Genomic DNA, 25181 nt, shown 5'->3' with positions numbered 1-25181 from the left:
TTCATTTCCCACCTGTGAAATAGATCCCACACTGCCAATATATACCTCAGGACTGTGGTAAAGCAGAAATGACACTGTGTAATGTCTGCAATACAATATGGAAATACAGGTGATGGTTATTGTATGTGTGAATTTAGGAAGCCCTCTATTAAGTGGAGCTGTGTTGCAGGCTGACACAGGTGTGTTTTAAGCTTTTCTTGCACATGATTCTTATGAAGTAAAGGAGGACTAGTCCTAATACATTGTTGAGTCTATATAATCACAAGCTGCTCCCTACTGTGCTTAATAATAAGCATTGTTGACAGCAGCAAGACCTAATAATAATAACAGCAATAGTAATGATAAAGAGTATTTTGTGGAGTGGTTGTGCCGGGTACTATTCTAACCATTCAATTTTACTTTTTATAAGAGTTATGAGGTGGATATTAGGAGTTCTCTTAACTGGTAAATGAGGAAACCAAAATTCGCCTTCTGGTTAGTCAAAGTTCATGACCTGATGGTGGGTCTGAGTCATGATGTTCCAACGTTTTCTCTTTAGAGGGGAGATTCCTCAGGAGATAGGACCCATACTCAAACTGCTATAGCATCTCTTCTTTCTCAAAAGCTCACATATATGTCTCTCTCTATATATATGAATGTATATATAGAGAGAGATCCTTAATTCCTAGATCAGGGATCAAACCAGTCCTCCCTGCATGGAGAGTACAGTGTCTTAACTACTGGACTGCTAAGAAAGTGTCTTAACTACTGGACAACCAGAGCTTACCTATCTTGACTCGGATATCCAGGCCTTCTTCAGACTCCTGGGTCTCAAACAATCCATGAATCTCCAGACTACATTTAATTACCACTGTGATGATGTTTTTCAGCTGCTTCCGCTCCACCTTCCACAGGGCTAGCAGTGCATCACCTTGAAAAGACAGACACACTGGGGGCTCCTAGCCTGCCCTGGGGTTCCACTCTGTTTTGTATGAAATCCACACAGAAACTTATTCTTCAAACATTCCTCTACCCAGTCTGCAACCTGCTGCTCTCTCTGAGATGTCTCCTTTGTCAGAGTACAGGAACCTTGGCACTCCTTTCTTACCCCTGCCATCTCAGTAAGCCCCCATACCTGCAAATTTTAAGATGTCTCCTCCAAAAATCAATACTTCTGAGGGAAAAAAAGAAAATAAGATGAAATTAAACTCTGTTTTTTTTTCTCTTAATTTATGAAAGTTTCATGTGTACAGCATAACTTTGATTTCTTAAAGCCAATAAAAAGAATCTACCCTTCAACAGTGGGGCAGAAATTAGGTCAAGAGAAGAGCGATCCAGAGATAGGTTTATACTACAGATGTCTTCTCAGACAAGGCATTTAAACCCAAGGCTCAGACAAGAATGAGAACAGGGAACTGGATTATGTACCTGCTCTGTTTCTGTGAATGGAAAGTAGAAGTTAGGATTTCTCATGAGGCCTGAGGACAGCTACCCTACTCCCATGATAATGAAATGTTCTTTGTTGATCTGTGTATGTTATGAGTCAGGGCTTGAGTGAGTGTGGGTGAGTGCATGAATGACAGGACTCCATAGAACTGAAAAACAGAAAAAACCACAGCTATGGTCAACTTGAATTTTACTACCAACTTGCATTTTGTTTATTTAGGCTTTATGACATATACTGATATTTCTCCTCTTATTTTTGCAACATTGAAAATGTGCTAAATGCAATGCAAAGAGGAACTAGAAAACTGTAGATTTCTGCTTTTAATGAGGATTAAGTGTCATGGCATCTGGTCCCATCACTTCATGGGAAATAGATGGGGAAACAGTGGAAACAGTGTCAGACTTTTTATTTTGGGGGACTCCAAAATCACTGCAGATGGTGATTGCAACCATGAAACTAAAAGACGCTTACTCCTTGGAAGAAAAGTTATGACCAACCTAGACAGCATATTCAAAAGCAGAGACATTACTTTGCCAACAAAGATCTGTCTAGTCAAGGCTATGGTTTTTCCAGTGGTCATGTATGGATGTGAGAGTTGGACTGTGAAGAAAGCTGAGAGCCAAAGAATTGCTGCTTTTGAACTGTGGTGTTGGAGAAGACTCTTGAGAGCCCCTTGGACTGCAAGGAGATCCAACCAGTCCATTCTGAAGGATATCAGTCCTGGGTGTTCATTGGAAGGACTGATGCTGAAGCTGAAACTCCAATACTTTGGCCACCTGATGTGAAGAGTTGACTCATTGGAAAAGACCCTGATGCTGGGAGGGACTGGGGGCAGGAGGAGAAGGGGACGACCGAGGATGAGATGGCTGGATGGCATCAGTGACTCGATGGACGTGAATCTGAGTGAGCTCCGGAGTTGGTGATGGACAGGGAGGCCTGGCGTGCTGCGACTCATGGGGTCGCAAAGAGTCGGACACGACTGAGTGACTGAACTGAACTGAACTGAAGTGTTGTCTGCTGCTGTTGTTCAGTCGCTCAGTCGTGTCCGACTCTTCGCGACCCCATGGACTGCAGCACACCAGGCCTGCCTGTCCCTCACAGGGACACTGTGAGTTGTCTAGTGGGTGATATTAAGGTATTACTAGGAAACTCAGACCTTGATAATAGACTAGACCTAGGACTTACCTTAAAAGGATAAATCCTTTTCTTCATGAATAGTTCAAATTAATCATGCAAACAAGTTGGTAGGCAGAGGTTGAAAAGGAGACCACACTTTTCAGTCATCAGTGAGTACTTCAGAACCCATTATTAGGACATAAATTACTGACACGTGGATTATAAATCATTCATCTATTCATACAATGAAATTAAAAGATGCTTGCTCCTTGGAAGAAAAGCTATGACAAACCTAGATAGCATATTAAAAAGCAGAGACATCATTTCACCAACAAAGGATCATACAGTCAAAGCTATGGTTTTTCCAATAGTCATGTACCAGTGTGAAAGTTGGACCATAAAGAAGGCTGAGTGTTGAAGAATTGATGCTTTCGAATTATGGTGCTGGAGCTGCTGCTGCTGCTAAGTCTCTTCAGTCGTGTCCAACTCTGTGCGACCCCATACACGGCAGCCCACCAGGCTCTCCCGTCTCTGGGATTCTCCAGGCAAGAACACTGGAGTGGGTTGCCATTTCCTTCTCCAATGCATGAAAGTGAAAAGTGAAAGTGAAGTCGCTCAGTTGTGTCCTACTCTTAGCAACCCCATGGACTGCAGCCCACCAGGCTCCTCCACCCATGGGATTTTCCAGGCAAGAGTACTGGAGTGGGGTGCCATTGCCTTCTCTGATGGTGCTGGAGAAGATTCTTCAAAGTCCTTTGGACTGCAAGGAGATCAAACTAGTCAATTGTAAAGAAAAATCAACCTTGAATATTCACTGGAGGGACTGATGCTGAAGCTGAAGCTCCAATACTTTGGCCACCTGATGCAAAGAGTTGAGTCATTGGAAAAGATCCTAATGCTGGGAAAGAGTGAAGGCAGGAGGAGAAGCAGGTAACAGAAGATGAGACAGTTGGATGGCTAGACCAACTCAATGGACATGAGTGTGAGCAAATTCCAGGAGATAGTGAAGGACAGGAAAGCCTGATGTGGTGCAGTCCATGAGGTCACAAAGAGTCTGATACAATGTAGTGACTGCACAACAACAGCATATATAACATATCCTTTTAACGACTGTTTGAGTTATACTGATGCTAGCTTTTTGGAGTTATTGAACTTAACTAAAAGTATTACTACTACACTTCTTTTCAAAGTAATCTCTAATTTAGTCTTGTCATGGAAAAGGCAATGGCACCCCACTCCAGTACTCTTGCCAGGAAAACCCCTGGACGGAGGAGCCTGGAAGGCTGCAGTCCATGGAGTCGCTGAGGGTCAGACACGACTGAGCGACTTCCCTTTCACTTTTCACTTTCATGCATTGGAGAAGGAAATGGCAACCCACTCCAGTGTTCTTGCCTGGAGAATCCCAGGGACGGGGGAGCCTGGTGGGCTGCCGTCTATGGGGTCGCACAGAGTCGGACACGACTAAAGTGACTTAGCAGTAGCAGTCTTGTGACTAACACAAAACTAATCCTGCAATCTGTATTAGTGAGGTTTGATTACATTCCTTCACTTGTACTATATTATATTTCAAAAAAGACTGGTTTCACACGCATTTCATGGAGACAATGAAGAGTACTAAGCAACAGTACTCTCTCAGGTTGTAACCACCAAATACAGAAAACAATGAATATGCTTAAGTCAGAAACACTTACTCTCCACTATTGCACTTATGTAGTGGTTGAGGATCTCCACCAGCTGCTCAGCCCCTCGGTCCATGTACATGGCTGTGCTGAACTTCTCAGTCATTGCAGTAAAACCTGTAACAATTGTGCAGCTCATTTCCTTGGGTGCTTGGAGGAACCAAACAGTGTCAGGAGAAGAGGACCACACTCACTAGCAATGGGCCTCAGCTTGTAAGAACTGGCAGTGTTTCTTTTAAATGATTTTTGTGGCAGGCCAAGTGTCAGATAGTGGGTCTCCTCTATCTATATTTATTATCTTAGGGGTCAAGGAAAGGCACCAGATAACTCTTTCTTCCTAACTTTCCAACTTGAACAGGGGTGACTTCAGTTTTAACTAGGTATAGAACTTCCATTTCATGGTAATGAAAACACATAAAATTCAATGACTTCTGAAGAGATGGTCAATTTCCTCTTAAGCTGTAAATAACACTGGAGAGATCATTTCCAGAGGTCAGTTTTGCCTGGGATTGTGTAGGACTTGGAGGCTGAGTCTGAAGTTGGGACAGGGACACTGGAGCCTGAAGTACCAGGCCCAGGACTTAGGCATCTTAAAGATTTGCCCATCACTGGACATGCCATGCAAAGGAAGATGAGAGGGAGCCAGGTCCACAAGCCAGGTCATCCCTCCTGTCTTCTCAGTGGGAATAGTTGCAATAACAGCACAAAAACTCTGAAACAGCACCCGTACTCTGCGGTCAAGCACTGTGTGTGATTTTGATGCAAACCTATTGTTCACCCACATTAAACATCCCTTTTGTGCTTGCCTGAAATATCAACAAACATCAAGACTCCATCAAAATTATCCACAGAAGGTCTCTCTGGAGAGAAATCTCCATAGACAATGAGGTCTGGTAGATGAGCTGCTATTTTGACGATGGCCCGGTCCTGTGATTCAAGTTCTCTTCGAGTGTTCATGTTCAAGGCAAATATTCAGGATTGTATGATCACCACGAACAGTCCAGAATGGACCTTCTAGAAAAAAAAGCTGAGATTGGAGGCAGTCTGACTTATATTCATTCACTCACTTTCCTATTTCTTTTTCCCCATCTGCTCTAACCTGCAAAATGCTCTTTTAAGCGGCTGATGTGATAATGGCTGAGTTGTTGACCATCATTTGCATGAAAAGGTGAGCCCTCAGGGTGCAAGCGCTGAGGCACAGGGACCAGAGGCACTAGTGCTTCGGTCCAGGCCCTTCCCCTTCTGTCCTTACGTTCCCTCTTTCATTCCCCCTTCCCTTTTGGTCTCTTATTTTTTCTCTTTTTTGAAAACTAAAAAAGAAAGCATAAACATGAGTTTATGTGTGTGAATATTTATAGAAAAGTGAAAGTGAAAGTCGCTCAGTCATGTTCGGCTCTTTGTGACACCATGGACTGTATAGTCCGTGGAATTCTCCAGGCCAGAATACTGGAGTGAGTAGCCATTCGTTCCCTTCTCCAGGGGATCTTCCCAACCCAGGGATCGAACCCAAGTCTCCCTCATTGCAGCCGGATTCTTTACCAGCTGAGTCACCAGGGAATCCCAATTGATAGAAAGGTAAATAGCAAAGTGGAGGGTCATATACAAACAAGAGATGAAGTATTTTAAGGTATAGATATAAAGAAGTAGAGAAAAAGAATTAAAAGGTGTGTGTATGTGTAAGACTTTAAACTGTAAATGGAAGGAAACGTGGAAATGTTGATTTGTTACCCAGTTAGTTCTGAGAAAACTAGGATTCCCTAAGGCATTTCTTTGACTGCTGGGGTTAATGAAATGCTCACACCTGAATGTGGTGAAAATCATGCTGAACCACCCTGAAATAACATAGCCAATATTTTCAGAGCAATTCAAGTTCCTGGAATAAATGATACAGATAATGAGGGAGTTTTAAAAAAAAAGGAGGGACTGATACTCACCAACATGAAGGAAGTTGTTAGTAATTTCAACGAGACGTAAGTCATGTTGAGGTACATAAGAGTATTAGAAAAATTGAGACAGTTTACATATATCTTTTTTACATATAGCATTTTTTTAAAGTCAAGAAAAACATTAGTATATTGGCATATTTTACAAAAAAACCCTTAAAAGACAGAAACCTTTAAAAATAGGCGCTAAATATTAGGTATTAGATAATCTTTAAAAGGAAAAACTTCGTAGATACAAATGTTAAGAAATAAACAAAAGGTAGGAGAAGTATATAACTAAGTTTTTTTTTTTTTAAAGGAGTATCACTGCATATGCTAGGAACAGTCAATAGATAATAAATACATCAGATAAATATTTTCAGATAGTAAATTTGATAAGTGCTGTATGAACTTATAAGAAGGGTATGAGAATGACCAGAATGAGCTGAGACTTAGGAAGATGTTGAAGTTAAGAAAACCTAGAGGGGCTTTTAGGCTTTATTGACAGAAAGGCGATTAATAAAGGAAGAATAAGGACAAAGCTTAACTCGATGTACTACACAACACTTGTTTGTTTCTGTCTTCTCCATTACGGAGAATTGAAAATATAACAAATATTGATAAGAAAGAATTGAAGTCCAAGCTAAGAAAACAGTGTTAAAGTACCGAGTCATTTAAATTCAAGCAGCCATCCCCAGGGCTTCTCTGGTGGTTCAGCAGTAAAGAATCTGCCTGCATTGTAGGATACTCAGGTTCAACCCCTGGGTTAGGAAGATCCCCCAGGGAAGGAAATGGCAACCCACTCCAGTATTCTTGCCTGGGCAATCCCATGGACAGAGGAGCCTGGTGGGCTACAGTCCATGGGGTCGAAAGAGCTGCACATGAGTTAGTGACTAAACCACCATCACAGCCACAGCCATCCCCAGATAACCCATATCCACTGAAATACATGGAAAGAATTGACAGATGTAATTTCAGTAATCTCAAAAAATAATGGAAAGGCCTTTCCTGGTGGCTCAGTGAGGGCTTCCCTGATGGCCCAATGGTAAAGAATCCACCTGCCAATGCAAGAGACAGGTGTGATCCCTAGGCTGGAAGGGTCCACATGCTGATGAGCAGCTAAGCCCGTATGTTAATACTACAATTACTGAGCCAGTGCTCTAGTGCCCAGGAGCTGCAACCTCTGAGCCCACATGCCGCAGCTACTGAAGACTGCACGCCCTAGAGCCTGTGCAACAAGAGAAGCCACTGCAATGAGAAGCCTGCCCGCCGCAGCTGGAGAGCAGCCCTCGTTTGCTGCAGCTGGAAAAGCCCATGCAGCGACAAGGACACAGAATGGCCAAAAATTTAAAAATAAAATAAAATCATTTTTGAAAAATGGAGAATGTGAGAAGGGCTGGAAAATTAGAGGCTGGTACATTTTCTTCTGAACTTCAAAAGATGAGACTATGTGTGGATTCCAGAAAACATAGTTTGGTCAACATGGCACTATCAGTCAATACAAGCTAGTTTTGCTTCATCAATGGAAAACTCCAAAATCTCAGTGGCTGGAAATAACAATGGCACATGTCTTACTCATGCCACATATCCACTGTGGGCTTCCCAGGTGGTAAAGAATTTGCCTGCAATGCAGGAGACAAGGGTTCAATCCCCGGATTGGGAAGATTCCCTGAAGAAGGAAATGGGAAACTATTCCAGTGTTCTTGCCTCAGAAATCCCATGGACAGAGGAGCCTGGTGGCCTACAGTCCACGGGGTCGCAAAGAGTCGGAAAGACTTAGTGACTAAACCACCACCCCATGTCCTTTATAGGTAGGCTGACGCCCGACTCTATTGTTGCCTTCATTCTGGGACCCAGGCTGGGACATGTCAGTTTCCCAGACACAGTGGCAACAGAGGATTCCACTGTAGACTCCTTCTTAAAGTGTCCTCCCAGAAGTGACTTCACTTCCACTGAAGTGATATTGGTTGGCCAAAGCAGGAAGGTGCAATCCTACTGTGAGTGCAGGGGGAGAGAGAGCTGGGATATTTGTGAGTTACCATATTCAGTAATAGGGTTTCCCCAGGGACTCAGTGGTAAAGAATTTGCCTGCAAGGCAGGAGTCGCAGGAGACTCCGGTTCTATGCCTGGGTCAGGAAGATCCATGGAGGAGGAAATGGCAATCCACTCAAGTATTCTTGCCAGAAAAGTCCCACGGATAGAGGAGTCTGGTAGGCTACAGTCCAGAGGGCTGCAAGGAGTCATACAGAGCTGAGCACAGAGCACGCTGCATAATACATGAGCACTTGCATCAGTAAGAGGTGATGAAAAGGAATTAAAATGGACTCAGAGCTGAGAACAAACTGGCCTTATTTCCTTTTTTTGATTTATTAAACTTTTAAATCAAGAGAATGCTGTCTACAAAGCGTATCTTGGATTTAACAAGGCGTTTGGCCAAGTTTCTCACATCTTTGTGGGTAACATACTAAATTATAGGAGAGATGAAAATGTCCCTAGCAGGATAACAGTTAGACCTAAATGATATTGATTTGTGTTCTAGTGTCCACTCAGATGGAGCCTCCACAAGTGTGCTAGAGGACTCAGATAAAGATACAGTTGGAAGGAAAGCTAATATATTGAATGATAGAATCTTAAAATATCTTAATTGACTGAAATAACAATGAAATTTCAGAAGAATGAATGCAAATAAGTACTGTGCTTATAACTTTAACAATATCAAACCCATAAGCATGTAGCGTAAAAGACTAGATTTACTGCAAATTCAACGCTGTCTTTCAAAAAACTTATTGAAGTATATAACATGTACAGAAAAGGCAAAATTTCTAAGTGGATAGCTTGATGAATTATAAAGTTAACCAATCCATGTTCTCTACTCTTATCAAGAAAGAACAGGTGGACTTCCCTGGTGGTCCAGTGGTTAAGAATCTGCCGGCCAAAGCAAGGTACATGGATTTGATCCCTGGTCCAGGCAGATTTCACATGCTCTGGGCAGCTAAGCCCATGTACCCACAACTACTGAGTCTGAGCTCTAGGCCCCGTGAGCGGCAGCTCCTGAGCCCGTGTGCCCTGAGCCCGTGCTCCACAATGAGAGAAGCCACAGCGATGAGAAGCCCGCGCACCCCAAGTAGAGGAAGCCCACATGCAGCAATGATGACCCAGTGCAATCGAAAACTAACTGATTATAAAAAGTGAAGCACTTATTATACGCTTTGTAAAAAAAAAAAAGAACCGGCACTACAGAAACCAGTTTCATGCTATCTCCCATTCACTCCCCCTACACCTCCCCAAAGTTAGTCTATCTCCTGATTTCGAATATCATAGATAAGTTTTATCTTATTTTTAACTTTGTGTAAGTGGAATATTATATATACTTTCTTATTTTTTCTCAAATGGTTGTGATATTTATCCATGTTGTTGTGTGTAATTAGTAATCATTTATTTTCAGTGCTGTATGTATCATTTGGTTATACACAAATTATTTATCCCTTCTACTATTGACCTATGGGTTGTTTTTCCAGTTTGAGGCTATTAGGAATAATGCTGCTAAGAGCATTCTTTTTGTAAAAAAAATTTATTTATTGTTGTTTTTGGCCATGCCACATGGCATTTGGGATTAGTTCCTCCACCAAGGATTGAACCCATGACCCCTGCACTGGAAGCTCAGAATCTTAATCACTGGACAGCAAAGGAAGTGCTTAAGAGCATTCTTGTACATGTATTTTGGAGAACACATATATGCATTTCACTTGGGCATATACCTAAAAGTGGAATTGCTGAGTTAGTTTATACCCCCTAAGCAAAATGTGAGAGGTCTGTATCCCAGTTAACATTTGCTATTGTCAGTATTTTAAAATTTTGGACTTCTTGGTAGGTGAGTGGTGATATCTGTGGGTTTGTTTCCCTGAAGGTACTAGAGAAATTAAGCATGGACCTTTTGGATGCCATGCAAATCTTAAGGTAGTAAGCAGTGTTCAAATTTGACTCAGAATATTGGGTTTAGTTCTACTTACTTCATTTGAAGTTCACCTACTATGAAATCTGAGGAATGATGGGAGACATTGGAAACACTGTCAGGCGATGACACTTGCATAAAAATGGTCATTGCCTTTGGATGTTTAAACTGAACTGTGAAAGGTCTGGAGTAACCAGGAGATATATGGGCAAAGTCTAATTAGACCCCTGAATTTAACAAAAGAATTCCCCTACTTTCTCCCTCAGGTAGAGATTGGATTTGGTTAAACAAGAATAAAGTGCATGGGAGGGTTGAGGAAGGAAAGGAAATTTGGTATTCTTTTTCCTCAGTGGAGGGAGCTAGTTTATCAGAGAATTGGTAGCCATTAGTAGTATGATTTCTGTAGGAATGGATGCTCTGAAGAGGCTTCTGCAGAGGTGCTGAGCAGTCATGAGCAGAGTTAGGGTGTAGCTCCTACCCCATTCGTTGACTGTCTCAACTTTGCTTTCTTTGGCTGTCACTTGTAAGAATGTCAGTTTTCATAAGTAACAATATAGGACATCCAGTTAAATTTGAATTTTAAAGAGACAGTGAATAATTTTTTTAGTATAAATATATCAGATTGCTTGCTACTACCAGCCTCGTCAATCTTGGCAATACCACACCCTCTTCATATGTACAGTACAGACTGTTTTGCTTTAAACTCTAAAACTAAAATGGGTTAGATTTATTTTTTGCTTTGAAAGGATCAAGTAGGGTCAATGGCTAGCGATACGTGGGAGGCAAATTTAACGTTGTACCGGGTTAGTCTTAGTATTGGAATATTGGAGTGAGAGACTGTATGTCTGCAAGGTTGTAGAGGTGATTCTTGTCTTTAGTGGAAAGATGAATTACATATATATTTTTTAAATTGTAGTATTTACAATGTTTCAGATGTGTATTGTTTTAAATAAGGTGATTTGAAGATCTGGACAGATTTTTCTAAGTTTATGATTATCAGGTAAGGAAAGTAGGTGTATTTGGAGATGGAGATGAGAAATATAGAAGGGAACTAGAATAACAAAATTATCTCTTAATGGACTGAAGAGGCAAAGACATCTAAAATCAATACCTGAGCTTTTCTGCTTTAGAAGACTTACTTTTTCTGCTTTAAGTTCTGCAACATCAGAAAATGATTACTGTTACGGCAAATTTTTTTTTTCCCCAGCCCTGCCACACGGCCTGTAAGATCTTGGTTCCCTGGCCAGGGATTGAACCCATGCCCCCTGAAGTGAAAGCACTGAATTTTAACCACTGGACCACCAGGGAAGTCCCTATTAAGGCCTTTTTATATGAAGTATTTTACATGGGTTATCTCATTTAATCCTCAAAACAGCGCTGTGAAGTAGGCTTCATCCCCATTTTATAAATATAGAAACAGCAGTCCAGATGAATTTGCCTTAGATCACACAGCTGGAAAGCAAGCCCAGGTTTGTGGAATTTCAAAGTCCCTATTCGTTCTAGTATACCATGGTACATCCCATTTTATGACACTTTGGGGATGTTTACAACCTAGAAAAAATATTTAATTTTAGAGCACTTTTAATGTCTACTGATGTACCCTCATCAATTATTTGTCCAGTTAAATCAAGAGTAGAGCTTGAACAGAGTGTGGCCACTGAGAAAGCATGAAAGCATCTAGGAATGAGGATATCCAACAGAGTGAAAGAGCAAGGACTCGATGACATACCAAGACAGATTTTCCTGAATGAAGAAGAGTGTGTGTCCAATTTTAATTTGCCTAAAGAAAACTCAGCAATACCCTCAAAGGAAAATGAAGCTAAAGATCAATTATATTCATTACTGTTTCTCTAAATATCTAATAGATTTTAGTTTCCATCCCATTTTTCATCAATATGTAAAATCAGATTTTACATGAATCCAAAGGAGATACTCTGAACATAAAGGGATGTTATCTGTCAAGAAAGCTTGCCAGACCACTCTAGTCAAGGCAATTTTTCCTCTAAGCTATGAGGGCATTTAGTGTCTATAAATTTAAGTGCCTTATTATCTATTTTTAAAATCCTTGGTTATCTTTTGATCTGTTTATGTCTTCTCTGAATTGAAGCTTCTCTGTTTTAGAGATCACATTCTGTGTATATGTGTGTTTGCTCCACAGCATCTTTCTAGAGCCCCTTTACATGGTAGGCATTTGCTATTTGATGACTCATAAGGGTATCATTTGAGAAGTTGCAGGAGAGAGGTAAATAGATAGTAATCTAGAAAAATAGAACATCTAGGGTAAACAGGATGAGGTAACACTGAAACGTTCAAACTTCTAATCTCACTTAAAGGATTGACACAGATATATACAAGGTGAACTTCCATTCCTAGCCCAAGGCTTCCCCACGCTCCTTAAGCTCCCAAACCTACCTCCCCAAGGGCAGCCCTCATCTTAGCTCTGCAACTGCTGTTTCTGCTCCTATAGTCACATACCTCTTCTTTCTTCAAGGCTGAGGAAAATCAGGGCCTAGATTAGGGACTAGATCTTTCAGGACCTAGTCAGGAGTGCAGAAGACAGGAAAGGAGCCTGGATGACATTATTCGGAAGACAGCAGAAGTGCCGTGTCGGTCTAAAGCTGACCCATAAAATGACAGTTTTCTCTAAAAGCCGTTCTCCTGGCCACACCCTCATCAGTAGCTCATTGTTTCACGGGCACGGACTGTGCTTCTGATTGGCTGGCACTGCCATCCCCTCCCCCCACCAGCCCCAGTGGCCCCATGGCTCACAGAAGGATGGTTTCAGGGTCCCTAGATGGAGATTTGGGGCAAGGGTCAGAGAGACTGATATGACTCCAAAGTAGTCCTTGACTATGTGGAGGATGGTTGAACTTAGTCAATAGTTGGCAGGTGATTATAAAGACAAGTTTTTCCTGAGTAAACACCCATTTTTGGTTAATAATGATTGTGACTTCTACCAGAACTATGAAATTTACACTACAATACTTATCTTCAGAGATTTTTGTGAGGTGAATTTTTGACCTGTCTTTTCTGACTGGTCAAGCCCATCATTCAGCTCATTTAAGTCGCTCAATCGTGTCCTACTCTTTGCAACCCCATGCACTGCAGTATGCCAGGCTACCCTGTCCATCACCAACTTGCAGAGCTTACTCAAACTCATGTCCATAGAGCTGGTGATGCCATCCAACCATCTCATCCACTGTTGTCCCCTTCTCCTCCTGCCTTCAATCTTTCCCAGCATCAGGGTCTTTTCCAGTGAGTCAGTTCTCCGCATTATGTAGCCAGAGTAATGAAGTTTTAGCTTCAGCATCAGTCCTTCCAATGAATATTCAGGATTGATTTTCTTTAGGACTGACTGGTTGGATCTCCTTGCAGGCCAAGGGACTCTCAAAGGGTCCAACACCAGAGTTCAAAAGCATCAATTTTTCGGTGCTCAACTTTCTTTATAGTCCAACTCTCACATCCATACATGACTACTGGAAAAAACCATAGCTTTGATGACACAGACCTTTGTTGGTAAAGTAATGTCTCTGCTTTTTAATATGCTGTCTAGGTTGCTCATATCTTTACTTCCAAGGAGTAATTTCATGGCTGTGGTCACCATCTGCAGTGATTTTGGAGCCCAGGAAAATAAAGCCTCTCACTGTTTCCATTGTTTCCCCATCTATTTGCCATGAAGTGATGGGACTGGATGCCATGACCTTAGTTTTTTGAACATTGAGTTTTTAAGTCAACTTTTTCACTCTCCTCTTTCACTTTCACCAAGAGGCTCTTTAGTTCTTCTTCCCTTTCTGCCATAAAAGTGTGCCATCTGCATATCTGAGGTTACTGATATTTCTCCTGGCAATCTTGATTCCAGCTTGTGCTTCATCCAACCCAGCATTTCGTATAATGTACTCTGCATTTAAGTTAAATGAGCAGAGTGACAATATACAGCCTTGATATACTGCTTTGCTGATTTGGAACCAGTCTGTTGTTCCATGTCCAGTTCTAACTGTTGCTTCCTGACCTGCATACAGATTTCTCAGGAGGCAGGTCAGGTGGTCTGGTATTCCTATCTCTAAAAAATTTTCCATAGTTTGTTATGGTCCACATAGTCAAAGGCTTTGGCATAGTCAATAAAGTAGAAATAGGTGTTTTTCCAGAACTTTCTTGCTTGTTCGATGATCCAGTGGATGTTGGCAATTTGATCTCTGGTTCCTCTGCCTTTTCTAAATCCAGCTTGAACATTTGGAAGTTCATGGTTCATGTATTGTTGAAGCCTGGCTTGGAGAATTTTGAGCATTTCTTTGCTAGTGTGTGAGATGAGTGCAGTTGTGTGGTAGTTTGAACATTCTTTGGCATTGCCTTTCTTTGGGATTGGAATGAAAACTGACATTCTCCAGTCCTGTGGCCACTGCTGAGTTTTCCCAATTTGCTGGCATGTTGAATGCAGCACTTTCATAGCATCATCTTTCAGGATTTGAAATAGCTCAACTGGAATTTCATTACCTCCACTAGCTTTGTTTGTAGTGATGCTTCCTAAGGTCCACTTGACTTTCCATTTCAGGATGTCTGGCTCTAGGTGAGTAATCACACTATCATGGTTATCTGGGTCATGAAGATCTCTTTTGTGTAGTTCTGTGTATTCTTGCCAACTCTACTTAATATTGTCTGCTTCTGTTAGGTCCGTACCATTTCTTTCCTTTATTGTGCCCATCTTTGCAATGAAATATTACCTTGGTAGCTCCAATTTTCTTGAAGAGAATTCTAGTCTTTCACATTCTTATTTTCCTCTATTTCTTTGCATTGATCATTGAGAAAGGCTTTCTTTTGTCTCCTTGCTATTCTTTGGAACTCTGCATTCAAATGGGTATATCTTTCCTTTTCCCTTTTGCCATTAGCTTCTCTTCTTTTCTCAGCTGTTTGTAAGGCCTCCTTAGACAACCATTTTGCATTTCTTTTTCTTGGGGATGGTCTTGGTTATTGCCTCCTGTACAATGTCACGAACTTCTGTCCATAGTTCTTCAGGCACTCTGTCGATCAGATCTAATCCCTTGAATCCGTTTGTCACTTCCACTGTAACACTGTATGGATTTGATTTAGGTCATACCTGAATGATCTAGTGGTTTGGTTTTCTCTACTTTCTTCATTTAAGTCTGAATTTTATAATAAGGAGTTTATGATCTGAGCCACACTCAGCTCCCAGTTTTATTTTTGCTGTCTGTACAGAAGTTCACCATCTTTGGCTGCAAAGAATATAATCAATCTAATTTCAGTATTGACCATCTGGTGATGTCCATGTGTAGAGTCATCTCTTGTGTTGCTGGAAGAGGGTGTTTGCTATGACAGGTGCGTTCTCTTGGCCAAACTCTGTTGGCCTTTGCCCTGCTTCATTCTGTACTCCAAGGCCAAACTTGCCTGTTACTCCAGGTGTTTCTTGACTTCCTACTTTTGCATTCCAGTCCCCTATAATGAAAAGGACATCTTTTTGGGTGTTAGTTCTAGAAGGCCTTGTAGGTCTTCATAGAACTGTTCAACTTCAGCTTCTTCAGCATTACTGGTTGGGGCATAGACTTGGAATACTGTGATATTGAATGGTTTGCCTTGGAAATGAACAGAGATCATTCTGTTGTTTTTGAGGTTTCATCCAAGTACTGGATTTCAGACTCTTTTGTTGACTATGAGGGTACTCCATTTCTTCTAAGGGATTCTTGCCAACAGTAGTAGATAAAATGGTCATCTGAGTTAAATTCACCCATCCAGTCCATTTTATTCACTGATTCCTAAAATGTCGATGTTCACTCTTGCCATCTCCTATTTGACCACTTCCCATTTACCTTGATTCATGGACTTAACATTCCAGGTTCCTATGCAATATTGCTCTTTACAGCATCAGACTTTGCTTCCATCACCAGTCACATCCACAACTGGGTGTTGTTTTCACTTTGGCTCCGTCTCTTCATTCTTTCTGGAGTGATTTCTCCACTTATCTCCAGTAGCATACTGGGCACCTACTGACCTGGAGAGTTCATCTTTCAGTGTCCTATCTTTTAGATTCACCACAGAATTCAAATTCCAAATTAAGGATTCAAATTCATATAGATCAAATTCACCACAGAGATAACTTACAACCCAATGTGGCACTGGATTTGAGTTTCTTCATTCCATGGACACTGGTAAAATATATTTTAAGTGGGTGGCATATTTTCTAACAGCATAAATCAATTTTGATTTTCTAGCTCTTCTTATGTATGTCACAACTACAACTGCTACTTAGTGACACATTTGTAAAAATCTGAATTTTAAAAAGTTGAACTGAACAACAAGCCAATATTCTCAAATAAAGCCCAGCCCTATAATGAAATTTATTGTTTCAAAATGTTGTAAAATGCAGTTGTGTTAAGGAAGGAGAAAAAGAAACTCATTTAATTATGTTTGTTGAATGAATTTTCTAGTATTGTAGAAACTGGCCTTAACAAAAGTATAATCATACCTCATATAATTAAACATACTCCTTAGGGTGAAAGGCAGTCCTAATAAGTACCAGTGCTTTCTGTTTCATTATATAAACAAGCTCCAATAGAAACTGGTTTTAATGAGAGGAACTTGGGCTTTGAGGGCAATCCTTGTTATGATCCAACCTTTCACTGCTATAACAACTTAAAAAACAATCTGTTTACTATGGAGAAACAACAGTATTGATGTATTTTGGATCAATGTTTCTTTGAAATGAATGCCAATCCACAAAACACATTAGATTAAGAGTTAATCTCTTACTGAACCTCTCTACCCCACCTCTTCCCCTGGAGGAGGAAATGGCAACTCACTCCAGTATTTCTTGCCTGGAAAATCCCATGGACAGAGGAGCCTTGCAGGCTATAGTCCATGGGGTCACAAAGAGCTGGACATGACTTAGTAACTGGACAATGCACTGTACCCCACCTCTAGCCTACCCCCCCAAGCAGTGAAAGTCTCAAGAATTTCAACAGTTATTGCCTCAGAAGGTCTGCAAATAGGTAAACTATATCCTTTTTGCAGCTAAATTAAAACTCTTTGTCTAATAAAGTACTTTTGGGGTCTTGTTTTGGTTCTATTGTCAATTAATAGGCTTACCATTTCCTGAAATTTTCTACATTTTATTTAACACCCATCACGCACCAGAAAGTGAAAGTGTTAGGTGCTCAGTCATGTTTACTGTATGCAACCTCATGCACTGTAGCCCACCAGGCTCCTCTGTCCATGGAATTCTCCAGGCAAAAAACGGGTGGGTAGCCATTTCCTCCTCCACGGGATCTTCCTGACTTAGGGATCGAATGCGGGTCTCCTGCATTGCAGGTGGACTCTTAAGTGTCTGAGTCACCAGGGAAGCCCATCACACACCAGGCACTGTATTAAAACATGTTCTCAGTTATCTCTATGACAATCCCGTGGAGTACTATATTTTCCCCATTTTACTCTTGAAAATACTAAAACCCAGAAACAAACATTACATCTCACAGTTATGAAAGGGTTTCCCCAATGGCTCAGGGTAAAGAATCTATCTGCCTGCAATGAAAGAGCCATAGGAGATGCAAGTTTGATCCCTGGGTCAGGAAGATCCCCCGAAGGAAGTGGCAACCCACTCCAGTGTTCTTGCCAGGATAATCCCATAGACAGAAGGAGACTGGTGAGCTATATTCCGTGGGGTCACAAATAGATAGGACTGAGTACGCATGCGCAGTTGATATGTGGCAGAGTTAGGTTGAAACACAGGCCCACCAGACCTTGCCTTGAGAAAACATACCTAATGAAGTGATCAATAAGGATTTGTTAAAAATTTTGATATAGAATTAAACTCAACTAGACTGATTGATTTTTACCATTGTGCAATGTTCTTTCATGAAGTTTAGTAGCTATACTGATAGTAAGGACTTCTAGTATACAATTTCTTTTTTCTAAATTTCTGAGAGTAGTTGTGACATGGATCCCTGGAAGCTAGGGCTTTCGATTGGATACATATATCAGCTACAAACTGGCACTTGCCATGAACGTCTGCTAATGACTAGACAACAGCAACAACAATGGTATTTGCTGTCTGCTGCTATTTGCTGTTTGCTTCAGCACAGAGACTGACCCTGTGCTGCTGCTTCTTCTGACCTTCACCACCCCCTGAGGAAGTTCAGGGTGAAGTGAGGCACTCTGTGCTTCAGGGAATCTGGTGGGAAGGTCTTTAGATAGTTGGATATTTTTATGCACAGATTATATCTCTGCATCTCCTCATGTCCGGAAAAGCGGTAAATCTGTTCATGGTGATATCAGATCCTCATGACTTGGAGAAAACTTCTTGTAAAGTAAGTGCTTGATTGCACTGAAATCTCCCTTCACCCAAACCTTATATATTGATCTTCCCCCACTACTTCTTTGGAGCAGTTTCTCAGTGAGGTGCTGCCTACTGGGTTTCAGTCCTTATTTCACCCTCAACAAAACTTAACTTGCAGCTCTCAAGTTGTGCATCTTTTTTAGTCGACACGTAAGAATCTTTAAGATTTTTGGGAAACAGACTCTTGCAGGGTACAAACAAAATGTGCACCAGGACCCAGGAAAAAGGAGCAGTGACCCCAACAAGAGACTGGGCCAGACTTGCCTGTGACTGTCCAAGAATCTCTGGTGGAGGCATGGGTTGACAGTGGCCTGCTGCAGGGTCAGGGGTATGGAATAAAACAGTGTTGGCATAAGTCCTTTTGAAGCACCATTACACCTACCATCTTTGCATGAAATGTTCCCTTGGTATCTCTAATTTTCTTGAAGAGATCTCTAGTCTTTCCCATTCTGTTATTTTCCTCTATTTCTTTGTTTTGATCACTCAGGAAGTCTTTCTTTTCTCTCCTTGCTATTCTTTGGAACTTTGCATTCAAATGGGTATATGTTTCCTTTTATCCTTTGCCTTTAGCTTCTCTTCTTTTCTCAGCTATTTGTATAGCCTCCTCAGACAACCATTTTGCCTTTTTGCATTTGTTTTTCTTGGGGATGGTTTTGATCACTGCCTCTTGTGCAATGTCATGAACCTCTGTCCATACTTCTTCAGATACTCTGTCTATCAGATTTAATCCCTTGAATCTATTTGTCACCTCCACTGTATAATCATAAGGGATTTGATTCAAGTCATACCTCAATGGTCTAGTGGTTTTCTTCAGTTTAAGTCTGAATTTGGCAATAAGGAATTCACGATCTGAGCCACAGTCAGCTCCTGGTCTTGTTTTTGCTGACTGTATAGAGCTTCTCCATCTTTGGTTGCAAAGAATATAATCAATCTGATTTCAGTATTGATCATCTGGTGATGTCCATGTGTAGAGTCTTCTCTTGTGTTGTTGGAAGAGGGTGTTTGCTATGACAGGTGTGTTCTCTTGGCCAAATTCTGTTAGCCTTTGCCCTGCTTCATTTTGTGCCAAACTTGCCTGTTACTCCAGGTATCTCTTGACTTCCTACTTTTGCATTCCAGACCCCTATAATGAAAAGGACATCTTTTTTGGGTGTTAGTTCTAGAAGACCTTGTAGGTCTTCATAGAACTGTTCAACGTCAGCTCTTTCAGCATTACTTGTGGGGCATAGACTTGGATTCCTGTGATATTGAATGGATTGCCTTGGAAATGAACAGAGATCATTCTGTCACTTTTGAAATTGCATTCAAGTACTGCATTTTGGACTCTTTTGTTTACTATGATGGCTATTCCATTTCTTCTAAGGGATTTTTGCCCACAGTTCAGTTCAGTTCAGTTCATTCAGTCGCTCAGTTGTGTCTGACTCTTTGCAACCCCATGAATCGCAGCACGCCAGGCCTCCCTGTCCATCACCAACTTCCAGAGTTCAAACTCACGTTCATCGAGTCAGTGATGCCATCCAGTCATCTCATCCTCTGTCATCCCCTTCTTCTCCTGCCCCCAATCCCTCCCAGCATCAGAGTCTTTTCCAATGAGTCAACTCTTCACATGAGGTGGTCAAAGTACAGGAGTTTCAGCTTCAGCATCATTCCTTCCAAAGAACAGCCAGGGCTGATCTCCTTTAGAATGGACTGGTTGGATCTCCTTGCTGTCCAAGGGACTCTCAAGAGTCTTCTCCAACACCACAGTTCAAAAGCATCAATTCTTCGGCGCTCAGCTTTCTTCACAGTCCAACTCTCACATCTGTACATGACCACTCGAAAAACCATAGCCTTGATTAGATGGACCTTTGTTGGCAAAGTCATGTCTCTACTTTTGAATATGCTATCTAGGTTGGTCATAACTTTCCTTCCAAGGAGTAAGCGTCTTTTAATTCCATGGCTGCAGTCACCATCTGCAGTGATTTTGGAGCCCCAAAAAATAAAGTCTGACACTGTTTCCATTGTTCCCCCATCTATTTCCCATGAAGTGATGGGACCAGATGCCATGATCTTCGTTTTCTGAATGTTGAGCTTTAAGCCAATTTTTTCACTCTCCTCTTTCACTTTCATCAAGAGGCTTTTTAGTTCTTCACTTTCTGTCATAAGGGTGGTGTCATCTGCATATCTGAGGTTATTGATATTTCTCCTGGCAATCTTGATTCCAGCTTGTGCTTCTTCCAGTCCAGCGTTTCTCATGATGTACTCTGCATGTAGTAGACAAAATGGTCATCTGAGTTAAATTCACCCATTCCAGTCCATTTTAGTTTGCTGATTCCTAGAATGTTGATGTTCACTCTTGCCATCTCCTGTTTGACCATTTCCAATTTGCCTTGATTCATGGACCTAACAATTCAGGTTCCTATGCAATATTGCTCTTTACAGCATTGGACTTTACTTCCATCACCAGTCATATCCACAACTGGGTGCTGTTTTCACTTTGGCTCCGTCTCTTCATTCTTTCTGGAGCTATTTCTCCACTTACCTCCAGTAGCATATTGGGCACCTACCGACCTGGGGAGTTCTTCTTTCAGTGTCCTATCTTTTTGCCTTTTCATGCTGTTCACGGGGTTCACAAGGCAAGAATACTCAAGTGGTTTGCTATTCCGTTCTTCAGTGGACCACATTTTGTCAGAACTCTCCACCATGACCCGTCCATCTTGGGTGGCCCTACACAGCATGGCTCATAGTTTCATTGAGTTAGACAAGGCTATGGTCCATGTAATCAGATTGGTTAGTTTTCTCTGATTGTGGCTTTCAGTCTGTCCTCTGATGGAGAAGGATAAGAGGCTTATGGAAGCTTTCTGATGAAAGAGACTGACTGAGGGGGAAACTGGGTCTTGTTCTGATGGGTAGGGCCATGCTCAGTAAATCTTTAATCCAATTTTCTGTTGATGGGCAGGGCTGTGTTCCCTCCCTGTTGTTTGACCTGAAGCTAAACTATGGTGGAGGTAATGAAGATAATGGAGACCTCCTTCAAAAGGTGCCATGCAAGCACTGCTACACTCAGTGCCCCCAATCCTGCAGTAGGCCACCATCATCCCATGCCTCAGCTGGAGACTCCTGAAAACTCATGGGCAAGACTGGGTCAACCTCTTGTGGGGTCACTGCTCCTTTCTCTTCGGTCCTGGTGCTCACAAGGTTCTGCTTGTGCCCTCCAAGAGTCTGTTTCTCCAGTCCTGTGTGAGTTGGGATTAATGGCAACCTCCTCCAAGAGGGCTTATGCCATACCCAAGTCAGTTGCACCCAGAGCCCCTGCCCCCTGCAGCAGGCCACTCCTGCTATCTTGGCAGGAGACACTCAAACACAGTTCTGGCTAAGTTTCTGTGTGGTCTTCTTGTCCTGGTGTGCACAAGGTTTCTTTGAGCCCTCTGAGCATCTGTGGCAGGGAAGTGGTTTGAGTCTAAGCATGATTTTGCCCTTCCTACCATCTTGTTGGGGCTTCTCCTTTGCCTTTGGACATGGAGTATCTCTTTTTGGTGGGATCCAACATTCTCCAGTTGACGGTGGTTCAGCAGCGAGTTGCAGTTTTAGAGTTCATGCAGGAGAAGACGAGCACATGTCCTTCTACTCTGCCATCTTATGCCACAAGAAAATTAGAGATACCAAGGGAACATTTCATGCAAAGATGGGTACAACAAAGGACAGAAATGGTATGCACCTAACAGAAGCAGAAGATATTAAGAAGAGTGGCAAGAATACACAGAAGAACTGTACAAAACAGATCTTCATGACCCAGATAACCATGATGATGAGATCACTCACTTAGAGCCAGACATCCTGGAATGTGAAGTCAAGTGGGCCTTAGGAGGCATTACTATGGACAAAGATAGTGGAGGTAATGGAATTCCAGTTGAACTATTTCAAATCCTAAAAGATAATGCTGTGAAAGTGCTGCACTCAATATGCCAGCAAATTGGGAAAACTCAGCAGTGGCCACAGGACTGGAAAAGGTCAGTTCTCATTCCAACCCCAAAGAAAGGAAATGCCAAAGAATGATCAAACTACTGCACAACTGCACTCTTCTCACATGCTAGCAAAGTAATGCTGAAAATTCTCGAAGCCAGGCTTCAACATTATGTGAACTGAGAACTTCCTGATGTTCAAGCTGGATACAGAAAAGGCAGAGGAACCAGAGATCAAGTTGCCAGTATCTGTTGGATCAAAGAAAAAGCCTGAGAATTCCAGAAGTACATCTACTTCTGCTTTATTGACTATGCTAAAGCCTTTGTGTCGATCACAACAAACTGTGGGAAATTGTCCAAGACATGGGAATAGCAGATCAACTTCCCTGCCTCCTGAGAAATCTGTATGCACATCAAGAAGCAACAGTTAGAACCAGATATAGAACAACAGTCTGGTTCCAAATTGGGAAAGGAATGCATCAAGGCTGTAGATTGTCACCCTGCTTATTTAACTTAAATGCAGAGTACATCATGCGAAATGCTGTACCTGGATGAAGCACAAGTTGGAATCAAGATTGCTGGGAGAAATGTCAACAACTTCAGATATGCAGATGACACCACCCTTATTGAAGAAAGTGAAGAGGAAATAAAGACCCTCTTGATGAAAGTGAAAGAGGAGAGTGGAAGAGCTGGCTTAAAACTCAACATTCAAAAAACGAAGATCATGGCATCCGATCCTATCACTTCATGGCAAATAGATGAGGAAACAGTGGAAATAGTGACAGACTCTTTTTCTTTGGCTTGAAAATCACTGGGGATGGAGACTGCAGTCATGAAGTTAAAAGATGCTTGCTCCTTGGAAGAAAAGCTATGACCAATCCAGACAGCATATTAAAAAGCAGAGACATTAGTTTGCTGACTAATATAGTCAAAGCTATGGTTTTTCCAGTGGTCATGTATGGATGTGAGAACTGGATTAGAAAGAAAGCTGAGTGCTGAAGAATTGATGCTTTTGAACTGTGGTTTGGAGAAGACTCTTGAGAGTCCCTTGGACTGCAAGGAGCTCAAACCAGTCCATCCTAAGGGAAATTAGTCCTGAATATTTTTTGGAAGGACAGATGCTGAACTGAAGCTTCAATACTTTTGCTACCTGATGTGAAGAACTGACTCAGAAAAGACACTGATGCTGGGAAAGATTGAAGGCAGGAGAATTGGACGACAGAGGATGAGATGGTTAGATGGCATCACCAACTCAATGGACATGAGTTTGCGCAAGCTCTGGGAGTGGTGACAGATAGGGAAGTCTGGTGTGCTGCAGTCCATGTGGTCACAAAGAGTTGGACACTACTGAGTGACTGAACTGAACTGAAGATTCAATAATAGAATGGATTAAAATTTTGGGGTAGAAAAGAAGCATGATGTAGTCTGTCAGAATTTTTGAGAACGAAGAGTAAGTGATTGCTCTAAATACTACAATTAATTTGACTAACAATTGGGCGTTAGAGAACCCATATAGGAAAGAGCAGGTTTTAAGGAAAGTAAGTGAAATACCAATTCAATACATGCATTTTAATAAACTTTTTGTATTAGGCCAATGTTCATAGTAAGTTTTATCCTCAATGCTTAACCCTAGAAAACATGTCTACACAGGTGCACTCCTATGCCAAACAAATTTAACAGGGTGGCTTGAATAGAGAAAGCAGTAATAATTTGTCCCTTCAGGACCTTTTGCTTGTGTCAAATTTTTTAATCCTTCCTCTTCAAGTATATAGAATGCTGAAAGGAGAAAAGATAAAATTTTCAGTTGTTAATTCCCAAATTTTGTTTATAGAATATTATTATTCAAAAAGCTCTTTGTCACTTGCTTCTTCCAATTTAGAAATAACTGGCTTTGTTCATTCCTCTGACTGCAGTTCTAACAGGACTGGTTTTACTAGGATTTTCAAAAGAAAGCTCAGTACTACAAATGGGTTTTTGAATCAAATATGAACCTTCATAATGGGACAAAGGTCACATTTACAGAAAACTGACTTATGTCCCAGGTACTCGGCAGGACACTTTAACTTGCCCAAAGTCAGAGATTATGTCACAGAGCTAGGATTCATATTCAGGTCTGCCTGACTGTAGAGCTTTTCTGCCACATCACATTGATTATTGAATGTATTTCAAAAATTTATAAATCCATTTTTAATCTGTAGCTGTAAAAGAATTTCACACAATATGTTAGGGAAAACACTGACTGAAACTGCCTGCCCTGGCTGGGTACCATAGCAACCATTTGCATGAATTATTTTTTGACAGGTGGTCCAGGTAAAGAGTACAGAACAAGTGACCACCAACCAGAAAAATTCGGGAAAGGTCAAAAGGAGATGCCACCTGTCTTACTGATTTTCCAGAATCCTCCTCATTGAAATCCATTTTGGCTGAGCAATGGCTGAGTCACCAGGAAGGACCCTGAGTCAGAATGATTGGCCAGAGACAATCTGGAAACTAATCCCATCATCATGAAACCCGAGACTTCGAGTCATGCAACAGAGTCCTCCTGCTCTTCACCTAAGTGCCCCTTGCTTAATAAAATCTCTTGCTTTGTCAATACGTGTCTCCTTGAACAATTCATTTCTGAGCATTAGACAGGAGCCCCCATGGGTCACCCTTCCTGCAACAAATACATAAAAAAGTATATTCTTCTTTTCAACTTAAAATATGTTAAGACAGTTTGAGGTCATGTTGCTGGACATTCCATGACCCATTTCTTACTCTCTTTAGGTTTATTTCCTTTCACCATTAGCTACTTCATTATCCTT

General features: G+C 41.5%; 1 protein-coding gene across 1 annotated transcript in view; it reads right to left on the bottom strand.

The window, feature by feature from the left end:
* The window catches only part of ADCY10 (adenylate cyclase 10), a 95492-nt gene extending 90314 nt beyond the window's left edge, over positions 1-5178 (bottom strand). The window contains exons 1-4 of the mRNA XM_052637766.1: positions 5028-5178; positions 4234-4338; positions 1115-1153; positions 767-910 (exon numbers count right to left, since the gene is read on the bottom strand). Of these exons, the coding sequence (XP_052493726.1) occupies positions 767-910; positions 1115-1153; positions 4234-4338; positions 5028-5178 (439 nt within the window). The remainder of the gene's footprint in view (positions 1-766; positions 911-1114; positions 1154-4233; positions 4339-5027) is intronic.
* Positions 5179-25181: the final 20003 nt, after the last annotated feature.

Source organism: Budorcas taxicolor, chromosome 3 (assembly GCF_023091745.1).
Source record: "Budorcas taxicolor isolate Tak-1 chromosome 3, Takin1.1, whole genome shotgun sequence".
Lineage (NCBI taxonomy): Eukaryota > Metazoa > Chordata > Mammalia > Artiodactyla > Bovidae > Budorcas > Budorcas taxicolor.
This window is presented reverse-complemented; position numbering and strand designations above follow the sequence as displayed.